The sequence below is a fragment of the Salvelinus fontinalis genome, unplaced genomic scaffold (assembly GCF_029448725.1).
Source record: "Salvelinus fontinalis isolate EN_2023a unplaced genomic scaffold, ASM2944872v1 scaffold_0636, whole genome shotgun sequence".
Classification (NCBI taxonomy): Eukaryota; Metazoa; Chordata; class Actinopteri; order Salmoniformes; family Salmonidae; genus Salvelinus; species Salvelinus fontinalis.
Window position 1 is genome coordinate 71773 of NW_026600845.1, and position 21910 is coordinate 93682.

At 42.3% G+C, this 21910-nt stretch overlaps 1 protein-coding gene across 1 annotated transcript in view; it reads right to left on the bottom strand.

The window, feature by feature from the left end:
* Positions 1–6510: 6510 nt before the first annotated feature.
* The window catches only part of LOC129846884 (vascular cell adhesion protein 1-like), a 35350-nt gene continuing 19950 nt past the window's right edge, over positions 6511–21910 (bottom strand). The window contains exons 7-17 of the mRNA XM_055914686.1: positions 20111–20433; positions 19674–19877; positions 18253–18531; positions 17755–18018; positions 17385–17648; positions 17133–17223; positions 16965–17019; positions 16646–16881; positions 13645–13735; positions 7177–7313; positions 6511–6556 (exon numbers count right to left, since the gene is read on the bottom strand). Of these exons, the coding sequence (XP_055770661.1) occupies positions 6511–6556; positions 7177–7313; positions 13645–13735; positions 16646–16881; positions 16965–17019; positions 17133–17223; positions 17385–17648; positions 17755–18018; positions 18253–18531; positions 19674–19877; positions 20111–20433 (1990 nt within the window). The remainder of the gene's footprint in view (positions 6557–7176; positions 7314–13644; positions 13736–16645; positions 16882–16964; positions 17020–17132; positions 17224–17384; positions 17649–17754; positions 18019–18252; positions 18532–19673; positions 19878–20110; positions 20434–21910) is intronic.

The window sequence follows — 21910 nt, forward strand, 5'->3', positions numbered from 1 at the left end:
CACATGTGAATCCTTAAAGAGATGGGTGGGACTTAAGAGGGTGTGAACGATGCTAAATAGATGTAGACAAAGAAGAGCTCTCCAATAGGTGTACCAAAACATTCAAGGGCCGTTCTCAAAAGTGGGATTACAAGTTTATCAACTTTCAATGCAGAATTACTTTCCCGTTGTTCCTCAACTGGAGTGTATGATATACAATTTTCTAGCTCCAAGTCTCTACTTTAATTCAATGTAAAAAACACAATTTCAAATTTTGCTACATAGGACAGAATCGAGCCGGTCGGTCACATATATACAATGAGCAAAGTGATGCTGTTTTTATGTGGCTGCTATGAAAGTGAACTATGTTTGCGTGTCATCAGGTGTGTATTCATTACATTACCCTCAAGTATACACTGAGTGTACAAAACATTACAAACACCTTCCTTACATTGAGTTGCATCCCCCCTTTTTCTCCACACAACAGCCTCAATTCGTCGGGGCATGGACTCTACAAGGTGTCGAAAGCGTTCCAAAGGGATGCTGGCCCATGTTGACTCCAATGCTTCCCACAGTTGTGTCAAGTTTGCTGGATGTACTTTGGATGGTAGACCATTCTTGATACACACAGGAAACTGTTGAGCATGAAAAACCCAGCAACGTTGCAGTTCTTGACACAAACTGGTGCACCTGGAACCTACTACCATACCCATTCAAAGGCAATTAAATATTTTTTTTTGCTCATTCACCCTCTGAATGGCACACATACACAATCCATGTCACAATTGTCGCCAAGATTAAAAATTATTATTTAACCTGTGTCACGACTTCCCCTGAAGTTGGTGCCTCTCCTTGTTCGGGCGGCGTTCGGCGTCACCGGCTTTCTAGCTGCCACCGATCTACGTTTCTTTTTCTATGTTGTTCTGTCTTGATTGTACATACCTGGTTCCCATTAGGTTATAATTTATTCCCTATTTAACCCTCTGGTTCCCACATGGTTTTGTGTTTGTTCTTTGTTTACTGTTCAAGACTTCTGTGAGCTGGTGTGTTTTTCCCTGCGTGGAAATCATTGTTTCTTTTCGAGTAAAGTACGTCTTTAACTCAGTTATGTGTCCTGCTCCTGACTCCGTCCTAACCCCTGCACACTGACTCTTGACAACCTGTTTCAATAAGGGATCATAGCTTTCACTTGGATTCACCTTGTCAGTATTTGTCATGGAAAGAGCAGCTGTTCAACAAATTTAAAAAGTCAATACTTTCCGAATGAACTGTATATATAAATATATCTCATTAGGCTGTATGTATTTTTATATATAAGCCTATTGTAAATGTGTATTATTGTAGCGTCACCATTTTCATTGCAAAAATAAATGCAAATACATACATATTTAAGATACATTCATTTGACATAGGTAATGAACAGCCCATTAATCAGCACAGCAATTGATAAAACAGGACTGTGTTTTCAACAGAAGTGTTTCTGAGCTTATGTCATATTGCACAGGTAAACTAATGGTTACAGAAATCAGTAATGGAGACAGGCTCTATAGACTTCTAAATATGAGTTACTGTGTCCAACACACCACCACTTGTTGTTATGTTGGGCACTTACTGACCCCCCCAAAAATAAAATAATTCTTAATGATATGCATTGCTAAAATAAATACATGTAAATACAGGCAGTCGTCACATTACTACAAAACAAACCAGTGTAACGTCTGCTTCCAACTCAAAAGGGCCACCATTGTTCCTGTTCCCAAGAAAGCTAAGGTAACTGAGCTAAACGACTGAGCTAAACGACTACCGCCCCGTAGCACTCACTTCCGTCATCATGAAGTGCTTTGAGAGACTAGTCAAGGACCATATCACCTCCACCCTACCTGACACCCTAGACCCACTCCAATTTGCTTACCAACCCAATAGGTCCACAGACGACGCAATCGCAACCACACTGCACACTGCCCTAACCCATCTGGACAAGAGGAATATCTATGTGAGAATGCTGTTCATCGACTACAGCTCAGCATTTAACACCATAGTACCCTCCAAACTCGTCATCAAGCTCGAGACCCTGGGTCTCGACCCCGCCCTGTGCAACTGGGTCCTGGACTTCCTGACGGGCCGCCCCCCAGGTGGTGAGGGTAGGTAACAACATCTCCACCCCGCTGATCCTCAACACTGGGGCCCCACAAGGGTGCATTCTGAGCCCTCTCCTGTACTCCCTGTTCACCCACGACTGCGTGGCCATGCACGCCTCCAACTCAATCATCAAGTTTGCGGACGACACTACAGTGGTAGGATTGATTACCAACAACGACGAGACGGCCTACAGAGAGGAGGTGAGGGACCTCGGAGTGTGGTGTCAGGAAAATAACCTCACACTCAACGTCAACAAAACAAAGGAGATGATTGTGGACTTCAGGAAACAGCAGAGGGAGCACCCCCCTATCCACATCGACGGGACAGTAGTGGAGAAGGTGGAAAGTTTAAAGTTCCTCGGTGTACACATCACGGACAAACTGAATTGGTCCACCCACACAGACAGCGTTGTGAAGAAGGCACAGCAGCGCCTCTTCAACCTCAGGAGGCTGAAGAAATTTGGCTTGTCACCAAAAGCACTCACAAACTTCTACAGATGCACAATCGAGAGCATCCTGTCGGGCTGTATCACCGCCTGGTACGGCAACTGCTCCGCCCACAACCGTAAGGCTCTCCAGAGGGTAGTGAGGTCTGCACAACGCATCACCGGGGGCAAACTACCTGCCCTCCAGGACACCTACACTACCAGATGTCACAGGAAGGCCATAAAGATCATCAAGGACAACACCCACCCGAGCCACTGCCTGTTCACCCCGCTATCATCCAGAAGGCGAGGTCAGTACAGGTGCATCAAAGCAGGGACCGAGAGACTGAAAAACAGCTTCTATCTCAAGGCCATCAGACTGTTAAACAGCCACCACTAACATTTAGTGGCCGCTGCCAACATACTGACTCAACTCCAACCACTTTAATAATGGGAATTGATGGAAATTATGTAAAAATGTATCACTAGCCACTTTAAACAATGCCACTTAATATAATGTTTACATACCCTACATTACTCATCTCATATGTATATGTATATACTGTACTCTATATCATCTACTGCATCTTGCCATCTTTATGAAATACATGTATCAATAGCCACTTTAAACTATGCCACTTTATGTTTATCTACCCTACATTACTCATCTCATATATATAGACTGTACTCTATACCATCTACTGCATCTTGCCTATGCCGTTCTCTACCATCACTCATTCATATATCTTTATGTACATATTCTTTATCCCTTTACACTTGTGTGTATAAGGTAGTAGTTGTGGAATTGTTAGGTTAGATTACTTGTTGGTTATTACTGCATTGTCGGAACTAGAAGCACAAGCATTTCGCTACACTCGCATTAACCTGTTTGGGCTGCAAGCCCTAAGTCGGGATCAATATGACAACAGCCACTTCAAGTGCAGGGCGCGAAAGTCAAAATATATATTTTTTAAAATATTTAACTTTCACACATTAACAAGTCCAATACAGCATATGAAAGGTACACATCTTGTGAATCAAGCCAACATGTCCGATTTTTAAAATGTTTTACAGGGAAGACAAAATATGTAAATCTATTAGCTAACCACGTTAGCAAAAGACACCACTTTTCTTACTCCATCAGTAGCTATCACAAATTCGACCAAATAAAGATATAAATAGCCACTAACCAAGAAACAACTTCATCAGATGACAGTCTGATAACATATTTATTGTATAGCATATGTTTTGTTCGAAAAATGTGCATATTTCAGGTATAAATCATAGTTTACATTGCAGCTACAATCAGAAATTGCACCGAAAGCAGCCATAATATTTACAGACACCAACGTCAAATACCTAATTACTCATCATAAAACATTTCTGAAAAATACATAGTGTACAGCAAATGAAAGACAGGCATCTTGTGATTCCAGACAATATTTCCGATTCATTAAGTTTTTTACAGCGAAAACAAAATGTAGCGTTATATTAGCGTAGCCACAATAGCCAGAAACACTTGGGCGCCGACGACCAGTTCACATGCACGACAGATATTAGAAATAGCATCATAAAATGTTTCTTACTTTTGGTGATCTTCCGTCAGAATGTTGGACAAGGTGTCCTTTGTCCAGAACAGTCGTTGTTTGGATCTGGAACGGCAACTTTCCCTCTTCATTTAGCATGCGCACTTGCCAAGTGGCACGGATCTCTCCAACGTCAACAAACTCAGAGAACGGAACACGGCAAAACTCCCGAAAAAATTTCAATAATCTGATTAAAATATATTGAAAAAACATACTTTACGATGATATGGTCACATGTATCAAATAAAATCAGAGCCGGAGATAGTAGTCGTCCATAACGGCAGCTAAACAGAAGGCAATCCCACTGTCCACCTCGCGCTGCCAAGAGTACCGGAAATGAGGGACACGTCATACAAAGAGCTTGTATTCCAATTCAGACCAAGATAAACACGACATTTCTTCTCTCACAGCCTCTTGACATCCAGGGGAAGGTCTATGAAGTGCACGTAGACTCTTACGTATCATGCCCATGTATAGGCAGGAAGTCGAACAGAGCATCGATTTCAGACTTTCCACTTCCTGGTCAGGAAGTTTGTGCCAAATGAGTTCTGTTTGACTCACAGATATAATTCAAACGGTTTTAGAAACTAGAGAGTGTTTTCTATCCAATAGTAATAATAATATGCATATTGTACGAGCAAGAATTGAGTACGAGGCCGTTTGAAATGGGCACCTTTAATCAGAGCTACTCAATACTGCCCCTGCAGCCATAAAAAGTTAATACTACTCCTAAACACAACCCACCATCACTGTGTCTCATGTTAATACTACTCCTAAACACAACCCACCATCACTGTGTCTCATGTTAATACTACTCCTAAACACATCCCACCATCACTTTGTCTCATGTTAATACTACTCCTAAGCTCTTTCGAAGCATCCACTCAATCACTCTCACTCTTACTTTTGGCCATTTTCACCTCCAGGCAGGTGACTGCAATATAGTCTGCCTGGAACATGCCCCATAATTCAATTGTAATTCAATTAAATAATAGCATTTATTTATCCCCTGTTGGGGCAATTACTAAACACTCTACGGCATCAGGCTGGCAGTGAGTCTCACAGTGACATCACAAGGGGTCACATGTCCAGTCACATGACCATACATACATACACAGTAAAACACATGATAACAACAGATATCAGCCCCCTTAGTGTCTACAACATGGTCATCACAGAGGAGGTTCACTGGGCAAATATCCCTTCAAGTTTTAATGATGACATCATCTCCATCATCTGACATCAATGATGAAATGTTTCACTTCTCAGGCCGAGGGGGAAGGAGATCAGAGGTGCACTCCTCTTCACTTCACACACTCATTATATATGTCTAGTGTTCTGTCTGGGATCTGTGGTCTGTGCCAGAGGACTACAAACGGGGTGACCCCCCCCCCCCCCCCCCCCCCCCCCCCCCAAGCCTCCTGTTCCCTTTTAAAGTAAGGACACAGTTCCTCATCCTCTCTCTTTCCCCACACCTACAGTACATAACCTAGATTTAGAATGTAGAATTTAGAATGTGGAACTCTGATACTCTCTATCTCCCCTCATCTACAGCACAGAATATAGAAGGAGGAGAGGAAGGGAGTAAGTTGACCACAGTCAAAATACAAGGAATATCTGAACAGGGTGCTATTTGAGACAGCATATAGAACCTGTAACTGTAGGAATGTAAACTGTGGAATAACCAGAATTAAACATACTCACCCACTGGAGTCCTGAGAGGAGGAGAGGTCCACCACTGGAGTCCAGAGTGGAGGAGAGGTCCACCACTGGAGTCCAGAGGGAAGGAGAGGTCCCATCACTGGAATCCTGAGGGGAGGAGAGGTCCACCACTGGAGTCCTGAGGGGGGAGAGGTCCACCACTGGAGTCCTGAGGGGAGGAGAGGTCCACCACTGGAGTCCTGAGGGGAGGAGAGGTCCACCACTAGAGTCCTGAGGGGAGGAGAGGTCCACCACTGGAGTCCTGAGGGGAGGAGAGGTCCACCACTGGAGTCCTGAGGGGAGGAGAGGTCCACCACTGGAGTCCTGAGGGGAGGAGAGGTCCACCACTGGAGTCCTGAGGGGAGGAGAGGTCCACCACTGGAGTCCTGAGGGGAGGAGAGGTCCACCACTGGAGTCCTGAGGGGAGGAGAGGTCCACCACTGGAGTCATGAGGGGAGGAGAGGTCCACCACTGGAGTCCTGAGGGGAGGAGAGGTCCACCACTGGAGTCCTGAGGGAGGAGAGGTCCACCACTGGAGTCCTGAGGGGGGGGAGGGGTCCACCACTGGAGTCCATAGGGGAGGAGAGGTCCACCACTGGAGTCCAGAGGGGAGGAGAGGTCAACCACTGGAGTCATAAGGGGAGGAGAGGTCCACCACTGGAGTCCTGAGGGGAGGAGAGGTCAACCACTGGAGTCCAGAGGGGAGGAAAGGTCCACCCCTGGAGAACTGAGAGGAGGAGAGGTCAAAAACTGGAGTCATGATGGGAGAAGAGGTCCACCACTGGAATCCTAATGGGAGGAGAGGTCCACCACTGGAGTCCTGAGGGGAGGAGAGGTCCAACACTGGAGTCCTGAGGGGAGGAGAGGTCCAACACTGGAGTCCTGAGGGGAGGAGAGAGAGAGAGAGAGAGAGAGGACAGAGAGAGAGAGAGAGGACAGAGAGAGAGAGAGAGAGAGAGAGAGAGAGAGAGAGAGAGAGAGAGAGAGAGAGAGAGAGAGAGAGAGAGAGAGAGAGAGAGAGAGAGAGAGAGAGAGAGAGACAGAGACAGAGACAGAGACAGAGACACAGACACAGACACAGACACAGACACAGACACAGACACAGACACAGACACAGACACAGACACAGACACAGACACAGACACAGACACAGACACACAGAGACACAGAGACACAGAGACACAGAGACACAGAGACACAGAGAGACAGAGAGACAGAGAGACAGAGAGAGGGGGTGAATTGATAAACTGATATCAGTTCAGATCTCAGAAAAAAATCTGAAAATGCAAAGAGGCAGACAAGTTCACACATCAACAAAGCTTTGGACACTGAGAAATCCAATTTTACAAGACTAGAGCCTGACCCCTGTCTTCCCTCACCATGAGCTGCAGGACTTCGCAGTTGAAGAGCTCAGTGGAGGCCACCTCACACTCCTGATCCAGCTTCAACACCTGCTGCGTGGCCCTCTCTGCCTCACCATACTGCTGGAGAGAGAAGAGGGGAAGAAGAAAGGGGGAAAAGGGAGGGGAGAGTTGCCTCACCATACTGCTGGAGAGAGAAGAGGGGAGGAAGAGAGGGGGAAAAGGGAGGGGAGAGTTGCCTCACCATACTGCTGGAGAGAGAAGAGGGGAGGAAGAGAGGGGGGAAAAGGGAGGGGAGAGATGCTGCACCATTGCTTGTCTATTTTACCCTGGTTAATCATCTCATCACTATGTAGATCAACACTCCTACACTGAGACACTTTATGAATACTGGCCCTGATGTAACAACCAAAACACAGCTCAAAACATAACAACAAGTAAAATGATACATTACCCTCAATAATATGACTTACGCCTAAAAACAAATATCCCAAAACTGTATTTCAAGATATTGTCAAAAGTACTTACAGAGTGAAGTGAAGGAGAGAGGTCTTGTACAATGAGTCAACTTACTGGTAGTGCATGGACACTGACATTAAGTGTGTGTTCTGTGGTTGATACATATTTAAAGTAGTTAAGACACAAGTAGCTGATGCAGAACTTCCTTCCTCTTAAAGTCATTAACATGCATGAGGACCAGACCAGCACATAGAAAGGGGAGGTTACTGTATTTCAATAGAAAATGTACAACAGACTGCATATCTAGTTGCCTTTCTTCATTTGAGTAGTGGGCTTACATTTTTTTTAAACGTGGCCCATTTACAATGTATTATATTGACTAAATACAGAATCATGTTTACTATAGCCTACTATTTCACTATAGCCTCCCTCTGAGTTCTACATGGAACAGGTCAAAGTTACATTTACATTTGATCAGTTCCATGATGTCTTTCTATTCTACAAACACATTCAATTTACACTCTTCACCAGCTGCATCAAAGTGGTACTGAAGGTTCCAGTGTTCTAGACTAGAGCTCCACCTAGTGGCATCTCAACATCACTGCAGCCATCAGATATGAATGTCCTCAATAATGTTGGGATAATAACAACATTACAAACTGGAAATGAATCAGATAAAATGGTGAAAAACAACACTGTCTAGTACTTGACAAAGTCACATTTAATAAGCACACAAACACGTGTAGCGAAATCCTGCATGGAGTCTTCACCGTGCACTTTAAGAGCACAGCAGCAGCAGTCAGGAAGGAGGAAATCAAGACGGCTCTTCCGGCTCCGTGTCGGAGCTCTCGATTGGCTGGGCAGTTTTGACGGGTGTGTTCAACTCCGCTTACGTCTTGTTTGGTTTCAGCTTGCTTAGTTTATAACATTTCTAAGTGTGATCGCTGTTGTTATCGCGCTATACTCCTGACGAGTTGGAAGCGTTCTGGCCTCTGATCTCATCGATTACTAGCAACATTGTTGCAAGCTTTTGTCAAACGAACAACCAAGGATTGTGTCGGACGGACAAATACACGTTCAAGCCTGGACACAACAGCTAAGCCCATCTCTCTTTCTATCTCCTTCTTCAGTGAAATATGTTCTCTCTTAGTGCTGCTCTCTCTTCATGTTCAGAGACTTTAGTAAACTAATAATGCACTGTAGGACTGTTTGACATTTTAGTTAAATGGATGTTGCGTGAGTGTTTTGAACTTTATTGATTTTGTGTGTGACAACAGACATCTTGACATTTCAAGGCGTTTTGTTGTCTATGAACACACCTACACACCCATTCATACCCCCTCCCTCCTCCACTTGGAGGTAAAACAGAATATTGCAAATTCTCTAAGTTTTATGACTCTGCTCTTTCTTGTCCATTGTTTCCAGGAAGTTGCCTTTGAATTGCTTTGCCATTAATCTTGTATGAGTTATTATTGGTTGGGTTACCCCTGTGCTGTGACTTGTCTTCTCCTTTCTCCCCACTGGCTATCTGGCCAACAGGCTAACCTATAGGCAGTCTCTTCTGCTCATGTGTCTGGTAGTGGTTCTCTATCTATCCTACTCTTTTCAGTTCAGCAGGTTAATACCTGTCTGGTAGTGGTTCTCTATCTATCCTACTCTTTTCAGTTCAGCAGGTTAATACCTGTCTGGTAGTGGTTCTCTGTCTATCCTACTCTTTTCAGTTCAACAGGTTAATACCTGTCTGGTAGTGGTTCTCTATCTGTCCTACTCTTTTCAGTTCAGCAGGTTAACACCTGTCTGGTACTGGTTCTCTATCTATTCTACTCTTTTCAGTTCAGCAGGTTAATACCTGTCTGGTAGTGGTTCTCTATCTATTCTACTCTTTTCAGTTCAGCAGGTTAATACCTGTCTGGTAGTGGTTCTCTATCTATCCTACTCTTTTCAGCTCAGCAGGGTTGTCTGGCGCCCGAACATAAAACCTTTCTCAAAAGTGCAATACTTTTGACCGGGGGGGGGGGGGGGGGGGTGTTCGTTCCAGGGGATGACTGATATCATGCACTCCATCTATGATACAGTATGGTGGGAATGTGTTTGTCAGCAGCATACCACCCTGCATCCCACTGCTGGCTTGATTCTAAGCAGGGTTGGTCCCTGGATGGGAGACCAGATGCTGCTGGAAGTGGTGTTGGAGGGCCAGTAGGAGGCACTCTTTCCTCTGGTCTAAAAAAATATCCCAATGCCCCAGGGCAGTGATTGGGGACATTTCCCTGTGTAGGGTGCCCTATTTCGAATGGGATGTTAAATGGGTTTCCTGACTCTCTGTGGTCACTGAAGATCCCATGGCACTTATCGTAAGAGTAGGGGTGTTAACTTCTTTCAGCTAGGGGGCAGAATGTTTATGTTTGGAAAAATAATGTTCCCAAGTTAAACAGACTATTTCTCAGGTCCAGATGCTAGAATATGCATATAATTGACAGATTAGGATAGAAAACACTCTAAAGTTTCCAAAACGGTCAAAATATTGTCTGTGAGTATAACAGAACTGATTTTGCAGGCGAAAACCTGAGGAAATCCAACCCGGACGTGCCTTTTATTTGGAAAAATCCCTGTTCCGTTGCATGCCCCTCCTCCATTTTAAAGGGGTATCAACCAGATTCCTTTCCCAATGGCTTCCTCAGGCTGTGACCAGGCTTTAGACATAGTTTCAAGCTTTTATTTTGAAAAATTTGTGAGATTTTTCAAAACGCGTCAGGTGTCCTTTGATTAGTTCCTGCGCACGAGAGTAGCTCGACATTTTCTTTCTCTGTAGTATTGAATAGGTTACTGTCCGGTTGAAATATTATCGATTTATGAATGTTAAAAACATGCTGAGGATTGATTATAAAAAACGTTTGACATGTTTCTACGAACATTACGGATACTTTTTGGAATTTTCGTCTGCCTTTCAGGACGGGAACGAGCCTGTGGTTTTCTGAACATAACGCGCAAACCAAATGGCGGTTTTTGGTTATAAAACTAATCTTTATCGAACAAAAATAACATTTATTGTGTAACTAGGAGTCTCGTGAGTGCAAATATCCGAAGATTATCAAAGGTAAGCGATTAATTTTATTGCTTTTCTGACTTTCGTGACCAAGCTAATTTGAGGCTAGCTGTTCTAGCTGTTCTTGTCTAGTGATTGATAAACTCACAAACGCTTGGATTGCTTTCGCTGTAAAGCATATTTTCAAAATCTGACACGATAGGTGGATTAACAACAAGCTAAGCTGTGTTTTGGTATATTTCACTTGTGATTTCATGATTATAAATATATATATTTTTTTTATTTTATTTGGCGCTCTGCAATTCAGCGGTTGGTTACGAAAATGATCCCGCTAAAGGGAAGTTAACAAAATGTGGAAAAAGTCAAGGGGTCTGAATACTTTCTGAATCCACTGTGGGCCTTGATTCAATCCTAATGTGCTTGTAGACAATGCTTTTATTTAAAGGCAGAGTTCCTGCGTTAGTGGAGATCACATTCAAGGTAAACACAGAAGATGTCGGCTCAATTGGAAATGACCTTTTAAATGCTTTAGCACGGTTTCTAATTGGATCCAGGCCCCAGGGTTAGATAATTCTACCTCCATTGTTTTCTAATTGGATCCAGGCCCCAGGGATAGATAAGTCTACATCCATTGTTTATCACAAGGGTTTTAAAAGGACCCTCTAGACATAACCTCCTTATTGTTGCATTCTGACTTTGTGAACAACCAAAAGGTCAAATAGAGGTTATTTATATTTGTCCTGTTTCAGGTGTAAGTGTGTATCCTGTACAGTGTGTGTGGTGTGAAATGGAAATAGTTTGTTGCATATCCCACTCCTCCTGAGACACCCTCGGGGAGGAGAAAGGGTTGCATATTCAACTGTTTCTCTGTTAGAAAATGGACAAGAACAAAGATGGTGTGGTCACCATTGAGGAATTTCTGGACAGGGTGCCCATATTTAGCCCACAGCCTCCACCCCTAGCTCTCCTCTATCCCCAAACACAGACTCATTAGGGCTGTCAGGGGGGTAAAATGTACCCCTCCATGGATCTCCACTCTTCCATCCGGCCCAATATCTACTGTTTGTTTACGGAATTCTGTGTGATTATTTAGTTAGAAAATATATAAGCCAATTTGTATATTGCTGATTCATTATGGAAACCAGAGTTTGTGCAGATAACCAATAATTTGACGACGTTCAGATGAGACTGAATGAGGTAAAGAATAATTGATGACTGAAATGGAAGAGATTTAGATCTGTAAGAGTTAATTCAGAAGACGGAACTCCTTTAAATAACTTCTCCGTGGTGCCCCAGGTTATTACTGAGGTAATTGTTACATGATTTAATTCAATTAAACGTTAGGTAATCGATTTAATAAAATAGCATGCCATCACATTAATGACATTCACAGACACTACAAAGTGATAAGAAACGTTGCATCAGAACATTGAGGAAAAATACTACCATAACTTTGTCATAAAACCAATAATAAATGTATATGAACAAACCAAGTAAACGTATATTATGTATCATCTAACAGTACTTTATACTTTAATAGTACAGGACTGTATACTTTAATAGAATAGTACTGTATGCTGTAATAGAATAGTACTGTATGCTGTAATAGAATAGTACTGTATGCTGTAATAGAATAGTACTGTATGCTGTAATAGAATAGTACTGTATGCTGTAATAGAATAGTACTGTATGCTGTAATAGAATAGTACTGTAGAATGTAATAGAATAGTACTGTAGAATGTAATAGGACTGTAGAATGTAATAGTACAGGACTGTAGAATGTAATAGAATAGAAACAGTACTGTATACTGTAATAGAATAGTACAGTACTGTATACTGTAATAGAATAGAAACAGTACTGTAATAGAATAGTACTGTATAATGTAATAGAATAGTACTGTAATAGTACAGTACTGTAATAGAATTTGACTGTATAACATACTAGAATAGTACAGTATACTGGAATAGTACTGAAGAATGTACCGTAATAGAATAGTACAGTACTGTAGAATGTATCAGAATATTACTGTAGAATGTAATAGAATAGTACAGTACTGTAGAATGTAACAGAATGGTGCAGTACTGTAGAATATAAGTATTGTTCCTGTGAGCGAATATCAAGAAGAAATCAAAACATATATTTATAAGGTCTTCATATAAAATATAACTGTACATCGAGGCTATTTTAGAAATACAAAGCAAAGTTATTGTGTTCAGATTCTGTTCCATGTTACTTAAAAAAATGAGTGGAAAAATATTTAACATAAAAAGTATTTACAAGGTTCCCCCTCTTATTCATCATAGTTTAAAAGTCAAAACTGACCCTAGATCAGCACTGCAACTAAGTGTGAATACAGTAGTCCTGTGTGTTGGTAGAGCCTGGTGTATGGGTTCAATTCCCAATGGGGCCACCGGCAAGAAAGATGTGTCCACGCAGAATAAGTGTCTTTGGATAAAAGTGTTTCTAAATGGCATATCATGATATATTATTATAACACTTAGTATGACTATATAGGTCCAGATATACAGGGTTTCTGTCAAACTTGTGTTCAGGTCTTCTTGGTTCTGGGCTTGTTGTGTTCAGGTCTTCTGGGCTTGTTGTGGTCAGGTCTTCTGGGTTTGTTGTGTTCAGGTCTTCTGGGTTTGTTGTGTTCAGGTCTTGGTTCTGGGTTTGTTGTGTTCAGGTATTGGTTCTGGGTTTGTTGTGTTCAGGTGATCTGGGTTTGTTGTCTTCTGGGTTTGTTGTGTTCAGGTCTTGGTTCTGGGTTTGTTGTGTTCAGGTATTGGTTCTGGGTTTGTTGTGTTCAGGTGATCTGGGTTTGTTGTCTTCTGGGTTTGTTGTGTTCAGGTCTTGGTTCTGGGTTTGTTGTGTTCAGGTATTGGTTCTGGGTTTGTTGTGTTCAGGTGTTCTGGGTTTGTTGTCTTCTGGGTTTGTTGTGTTCAGGTCTTGGTTCTGGGTTTGTTGTGTTCAGGTCTTCTGGGTTTGTTGACTCTACTATAGATCTCAGAAGAGTCCTCCTCAGCTGCTTGTGCTGCCGTGGGTCTGAAGAGAGAGAAACAGAAATTAAACAGAATCTGCTTCCCCTCAAAAAACCTTCATAAACTCTTTATAGTGCATTACTTTGACCAAGGCCTATATGGCTCTGGTGAAAAGTAGTGCACTAAATAGGGAATAGGGTTCCATTTGGAACACAGAACAGTTCCTCAAAACCACCACTCTCATTATATTGTTGGGTTTGTAAGGAAATGACATCACTAGTGGCCACTAGGGGTCAACTCTTTCACTTATGAATGATGTCATGGTCTTCTCGTCCAATAAGCAGCAGCATATGAATGAGCTGTAATCAAGAATAAAGCTTGTTTACAACCAAATCTAAAAACATATGTAACTGGAATGTTATAGGAGGGTCAGATTTTCTTTGTGAATTGACTCGTTTTTGAGAAACTATCCCCAAGCATCTATTCACTTCCTCATCCTCGTTGTTCAGTAAGTGGCTCCAAAAACACCCCAAAACAACCTTTTAGAAACTAAAAAGCTCTAAGTAGTCTATAGTGATGCAGGTCTTTACATGTTGTACACATGAAGTTGTGTCATTCAGAACTTAATCCACAACGTTATGTTCCATGTTGTTGAGACTTGAACGATGCTTCTCGTCCGTTCTAGCAGCATGATACACTGAAAATGGAACAGTTGGACGGGGAAACAGAACGAGTCACACAAAATAGAATATAACGTTGTTGATAAAGTTTGGAATGTAACAATTTCATGTGTACAACTGTTACATCTAAAGTCCTGCATCACTATACTGAGAGCGTTCTGTTTCTAAAAGACGTATTTGGGTGTTTTTGGAGTGTTTGTTCATCATTTTTCAGAGCCTCTACTGCACAACGAGGATGAGGAAGGGAATTGCTGTTGGGGTAAATTTCTCTAAAAACAAGTGAAATTGCAAAAAAAGGTGTCTGGACCCTTCTATAACATGACATTTACATTTTGAAAAATGACATTTTGTTGTAAAAAAGCATACTTCTCCTTTAACCTGTCTGGCTCCGGGGTTCCGCTAGCGGAACTCCTCCCACATTCCACTGAAAAGGCAGAGCGCGAAATTCTAAAAATATTTTTTAGAAATATTTAACTTTCACACATTAACAAGTCCAATACAGCATATGAAAGATACACATCTTGTGAATCCAGCCAACATGTCCGATTTTTAAAATGTTTTACAGCGAAAACACCACGTATATTTATGTTAGCCCCCCACCAAATACAAAAAAGGACAGACATTTTTCACAGCACAGGTAGCATGCACAAAACCAACATAACTAACCAAGATCCAACCAAACTAACCAAGAAACAACTTCATCAGATGACAGTCTTATAACATGTTATACAATAAATCTATGTTTTGTTCGAAAAATGTGCATATTTGAGGTATAAATCAGTTTTACATTGCAGCTACCATCACAGCTACCGTCAAAAATAGCACCGAAGCAGCCAGAGTAATTATAGTGACCAACGTGAAATACCTAAATACTCGTCATAAAACATTTCTGAAAAATCGATGGTGTACAGCAGATTAAAGACAAACATCTTGTGAATCCAGCCAATATTTCCGATTTTTTAAGTGTTTTACAGCGAAAACACAATATAGCATTATATTAGCTTACTACAATAGCCTACCACACAGCCCCATTCATTCATCAAGGCACGTTAGCGATAGCAATAGGCACGTTAACGATAGCGAATAAACCAGCAAAATATATTAATTTTCACTAACCTTCATAAACCTTCATCAGATAACAGTCCTATAACATCAGGTTATACATACACTTATGTTTTGTTCGAAAATGTGCATATTTAGAGCTGAAATCAGTGGTTATACATTGTGCTAACGTAGCAGCTTTTTCCCAGAATGTGCGGATATTTTTCTAAAACTCACCTATTCTGACCAAATAACTATTCATAAACATGACTAAAAAATACATGTTGTATAGGAAATGATAGATACACTAGTTCTTAATGCAATTGCCGTGTTAGAATTCTAAAAATAACTTAATTACGACATCCAGCTTATGTTATTGCAAGAGCGTGCCCAAAATCTGGGCGCTACCTAATAGTACAACATGTTCGACAGATATATGAAATAGCATCATAAAATGGGTCCTACTTTTGATGAGCATCCATCAGAATGTTGTACAAGGGGTCCTTTGTCGTGAACAATCGTTGTTTGGTTTTAGAACGTCCTCTTCTCCAGTCAATTAGCACGGAAAGCTAGCAAATTAGCGCAAAGCTCTCCTTCCTGAACAAAGGCACACAACGCAACACGCCTAACGTCCCGAAAAAATTTCAATAATCTAATAAAACTATATTGAAAAAACATACTTTACGATGATATTGTCACATTTATCAAATAAAATCAAAGCCGGAGATATTAGTGGTCTATAACGACAGCTTTCCAGAAGGCAATCCCAGGCTCCTTCTCGCGGTTTCCAGAAAACAGGAAATGGGTGACACGTCATGCCAAGAGCTTTTATTCCACCTCAGACCAAGATAAACACTCCATTTCTTCTCTCACTGCCTATTGACATCTAGTGGAAGGTGTATGACGTGCATGTATACTAATACGTATCAAGCCCATTTATAGGCAGGCCCTAGAACAGAGCATCGTTTTCAGATTTTCCACTTCCTGATCAGGAAGTTTGCTGCAAAATGAGTTCTGTTTTACTCACAGATATAATTCAAACGGTTTTAGAAACTAGAGAGTGTTTTCTATCCAATAGTAATAATAATATGCATATTGTACGAGCAAGAATTGAGTACGAGGCCGTTTAAATTGGGCCGTTTTAAGTTTTCCCCCAAAGTGAAAACAGCGCCCTCTGTCCTCAACAGGTTAATGCTGTATATCCACAATGCTCTAGAAATGACTCTGTTGTTGAAATGGCAGAATATTCTCACCGGTTGGCATTACTGGGGCGGTTGAATTTCACAGCATCGTACTGGACATCCTCTTCTTGTTTCTGTGGTTGATGCAGCTGAACGGTGGAGTACAGAGGCACTTCCTGGATTTTGGAGCGAGAGAAGTGGACACTGGCGTAGTGGACGTCGTCCTGGTCGACGGTGGCTGCTGTCTGTGCTGCAGTAGGGGTGAAGGCCACGCTTGAGACGTTTTCATACACTGGACTAGAGTCTCCCTGACGGGGCGAGAGGACAGACAACATAATGAGTAGAAATGTCCCACAAAGCAATACACATAATATGATAATAACAGACTCACCTGTACATTCTCTGATGTCTCTCTTGTGTCAGAGGTGGATTTGGAGGCCTTCTTCCTGGTTTGCACATTAATTAATTAATTAATTCTTGAATGAATGAACGAATCAATGAACAAATTAAGTTAATAAAAAATAGTTAGAGTGAAATAATCTTTTAAAGAATCTCTCACCTGAACCACATGAGTCCAAAGAGACAGAGGATGAGAACCAGAACAACCACTATGATTCCTACAGCTGCAGTCACAACTGATGATTGTTTCCCTGTAATAAAATATGGATGATATGAGTACAATAGCGCAATATTTAACTGATCTAATCTCAATGTATATATAATTATAACACAAGTATGATAAGCCAAAGCATAATTATTAATATTAGTTTGAAACTTAGTTTGTATTGAAATATTGAAGATGAATCTTCACCTGGTAAAATGATCATCAGAGCTGTAGAGTTCCTAGATCCTCTTCCATTCCGGGCCTCACAGTGGTAATGTCCATTGTCCTTAGACTTGAACTTACTTATGTTGTACATCTGTCCAAATCCATTTAGAAAAGTCTTATTTTGAAAGTACCAGGTGTATTTGTCCACAGGTGGGTTGGCATCACTGCTGCAGGTCAGAGTCACTGAACTGCCCTCCACTATTTCACCAGAGGAACTGACTGATACTGAGGTGTTCTTTGGACCATCTGGTGGACAATATGTAACAATTTTTTTAAATAGTGTTTTACTTGTGATTGAAATATGAATTTAAATGTGATCCTCTGATTAAAAGATGAGGTTAGGTGTACTAACACTGCACTTCCACAGACACAGAAGAAGAGTTGAGACGTCCATGTTTATTCTCAGCCTCACAGTAATATTCTCCACTGTCCTCAGAGCTGATGGTTGTGAAATTGTATGTCTTTTCAGATCCTGTCATTGAAGCTCCATTCTTCTTGTACCAGGTGTATTTGTGCACAGGTGGGTTGGCATCACTGCTGCAGGTCAGAGTCACTGAACTGCCCTCCACTATTTCACCAGAGGGACTGACTGACACTGAGGTGCTCTTTGGGCCGTCTGGTAAAGGAGAATTTGTCAGAAGGATGTGACAGTAGTATATTTACAACAGTAGTCTATTTACAAATAACATGTCAAAAATATATTCTCTAAGTCAGAGAACTATCTAAAACTCTAACTTACACAAAACATTAACAAATACACATTTGGAGATGTTATACTTTCGGTCTAATCCATTTAGTTATACTTGTTTTGCTACCTTATCATTCGAACACTGAGCTGTACTTTACTCACACTTCACATTCATGTTTATGGTCCTAGACGTGTCTGTCCCCATCTCATTCTGGGCCTCACAGTAGTACTCTCCACTGTCAGATGACTGGATTTGATTGAAGACATATGGTTCTGTGTTCTGATTGGAGATACTCTGATAGCCACCTCCTCCATTCTTCTTGTACCAGGTGTATTTGTCCACAGGTGGGTTGGCATCACTGCTGCAGGTCAGAGTCACTGAACTGCCCTCCACTATTTCACCAGAGGGACTGACTGACACTGAGGTGCTCTTTGGTTTATCTGATGTAAAAGATTAATGTCCCAAAGCCTTAATGTTACAATACTTTCATAATAATTATAATAATATAGACAATGAGTAGAAAAGGCTTTTTGTTCTATTTTCTATCTTGCCTTTTTAACTAGGCCAGGTCAGTTAAGAACAAATTCTTATTTTCAATGACGGCCTAGGAACAGTGGGTTAACTGCCTTGTTCAGGCGCAGAACGACATATTTGAGATTCGATCTTGCAACCTTTAAGTTACTAGTCCAACACTCTAACCACTAGGCTACCTGCCGCCCCAATCATTTATAATGATTGAACAAGTAAGATGCATGATACTTGCTAAGTAGTATACTGTACTTATTAGGGCACAAGGTGAGACACAGATGCAGTCACAGGAGGCAGATGGTTAGAGTCCAAGATGTTTATTAACAATCCAAAAGGGGTAGGCAAGAGAATGGTCGTGGACAGACAAAAGGTCAAAACCAGTTCAAAGTTCGAGGTACAGAATGGCAACCAGGCTCGAGGTCAGGGCAGGCAGAATGGTCAGGCAGAATGGTCAGGCAGGCTCGAGGTCAGGGCAGGCAGAATGGTCAGGCAGGCTCGAGGTCAGGGCAGGCAGAATGGTCAGGCAGAATGGTCAGGCAGGCTCGAGGTCAGGGCAGGCAGAATGGTCAGGCAGGCTCGAGGTCAGGGCAGGCAGAATGGTCAGGGAGGCTCAAGGTCAGGGCAGGCAGAATGGTCAGGCAGGCTCGAGGTCAGGGCAGGCAGAATGGTCAAGCAGGCTCGAAGTCAGGGCAGGCAGAATGGTCAAGCAGGCTCGAGGTCAGGGCAGGCAGAATGGTCAGGCAGGCTCGAGGTCAGGGCAGGCAGAATGGTCTGGCAGGCTCGAGGTCAGGGCATGCAGAATGGTCAGGCAGGCGGGAATGGAGTCCAGGAAAAGGTCAAAACTGGGAGGACTAGTTAAAGAGAATAGAAAAGTAGGCGCACAGGAAAAAACACGCTGGTTGACTTGAACATTCAAGACGAACTGGCACAGAGAGACAGGAAACACAGGGATAAATACACCAGGGAAAATATGAGACACCTGGAGGGGGTGGAGACAATCACAAGGACAGGTGAAACAGATCAGGGCGTGACAGTACTATTGTACCATACTTACACACTGCAGGAGAGCTGAGATTGTCTTTTACAGCACAGGAGTAACTGTCTGCATCATTAAAGTAGTATGTATACGAGCTGGAAGTGTCCTCCTGTACTTTGTGTCCGTTCTTATACCAGATGTAGGTGGGGTTACCAGTCAGAGTACAGGTGGTGCTACAGGTCAGTGACGCCCAAGTTGTATAAGTCACCTTCACCTGCAGAGCTGGAGCAGATCACAACGTTAAACCCTGAATCACCTGTTCTCTAGTTTAATCACATGATGCAAGATATTATGAAACACATGTAATCCTTAAATCTGTTTTATGTATAAAAATCTCATTTCTAGACCTGAATGGACAGTAGATATTCATTAAACAGAGTAGCTGTGTAAAGCATGTTACTGTACCTGTAACAGAGTGATTAAACAGATCAACACTATATATAATATCACTGTACCTGTAACAGACAGAGTGACTCCAGGGCTGCCAGTATATCTCCCTACGTTTCGGTCTGTTATGAATCTAAACTTGTACTCAGCTGAGTCACTCTCTCTCAGGTGTGTGATTCTCAGGGTGGAGTCCTTCTTCTTATCCCCGCTGTACTCCACACGACCTTTGTAGTCTGGGTCATCACTCAGACTCACATAATTCCCAGTAGCATATTTTTTAGTGAACCAGAAGGTTGATGTGACTTTATGATCTCTGGGATATGTGTAAGAGCAGGACAGCTTCACTGTTGACCCCTTCAAGGCACAGATACTCTGAGTGGTGTATTTCACACTCCAGCCATACTGACCCAGTCCCACTGAAACACAGTTAGACATCACAATGGTATCAAAATTAATTGAAGGTCTATTGGCTCACACTGACAGTAAAGTTTTTCCACACTTTGTTGCCGTAGTTACTGAGTGTGAATGGAAACCCCAGATAAGCATCACTCAGTGAGGTGAAAGATAACTATTTAAAGTGAAGTGGAAACTCCTAACAAAACACACCAGAATATCATTATGATTCTTATCCTTTTAGAAATATCTGTAGATTGATAAACAGAGCAACTAAAAGATAAGAATGAGACCATACCTGCTACAGACCAGAGAAAGACCACCAACACACTTCCTGCTGTTCTCAAGGCCATTGTTGCATCTCCCACCCTGCAGTCTTAGAAACATAAACAACAACTCACTCTATAGCTGGTGAATAACTACATACAAACCATCAGGGGCAGCAGGTAGGGCTCTAGTCAATGTAGTGCACTCTGTAGCTGGTGAATAACTACATACAAACCATCAAGGGCAGCAGGTAGGGCTCTAGGCAAAGTAGTGCACTCTATAGCTGGTGAATAACTACATACAAACCATCAGGGGCAGCAGGTAGGGCTCTAGTCAAAGTAGTGCACTCTATAGCTGGTGAATAACTACATACAAACCATCAGGGGCAGCAGGTAGGGCTCTAGTCAAAGTAGTGCACTCTATAGCTGGTGAATAACTACATACAAACCATCAGGGGCAGCAGGTAGGGCTCTAGTCAAAGTAGTGCACTCTATAGCTGGTGAATAACTACATACAAACCATCAGGGGCAGCAGGTAGGGCTCTAGTCAAAGTAGTGCACTCTATAGCTGGTGAATAACTACATACAAACCATCAGGGGCAGCAGGTAGGGCTCTAGTCAAAGTAGTGCACTCTATAGCTGGTGAATAACTACATACAAACCATCAGGGGCAGCAGGTAGGGCTCTAGTCAAAGTAGTGCACTCTATAGCTGGTGAATAACTACATACAAACCATCAGGGGCAGCAGGTAGGGCTCTAGTCAAAGTAGTGCACTCTATAGCTGGTGAATAACTACATACAAACCATCAGGGGCAGCAGGTGGGGCTCTAGTCAAAGTAGTGCACTCTATAGCTGGTGAATAACTACATACAAACCATCAGGGGCAGCAGGTAGGGCTCTAGTCAAAGTAGTGCACTCTATAGCTGGTGAATAACTACATACAAACCATCAGGGGCAGCAGGTAGGGCTCTAGTCAAAGTAGTGCACTCAATAGCTGGTGAATAACTACATACATACCATCAGGGGCAGCAGGTAGGGCTCTAGTCAAAGTAGTGCACTCTATAGCTGGTGAATAACTACATACAAACCATCAGGGGCAGCAGGTAGGGCTCTAGTCAAAGTAGTGCACTCTGTAGCTGGTGAATAACTACATACATACCATCAGGGGCAGCAGGTAGGGCTCTAGTCAAAGTAGTGCACTCTATAGCT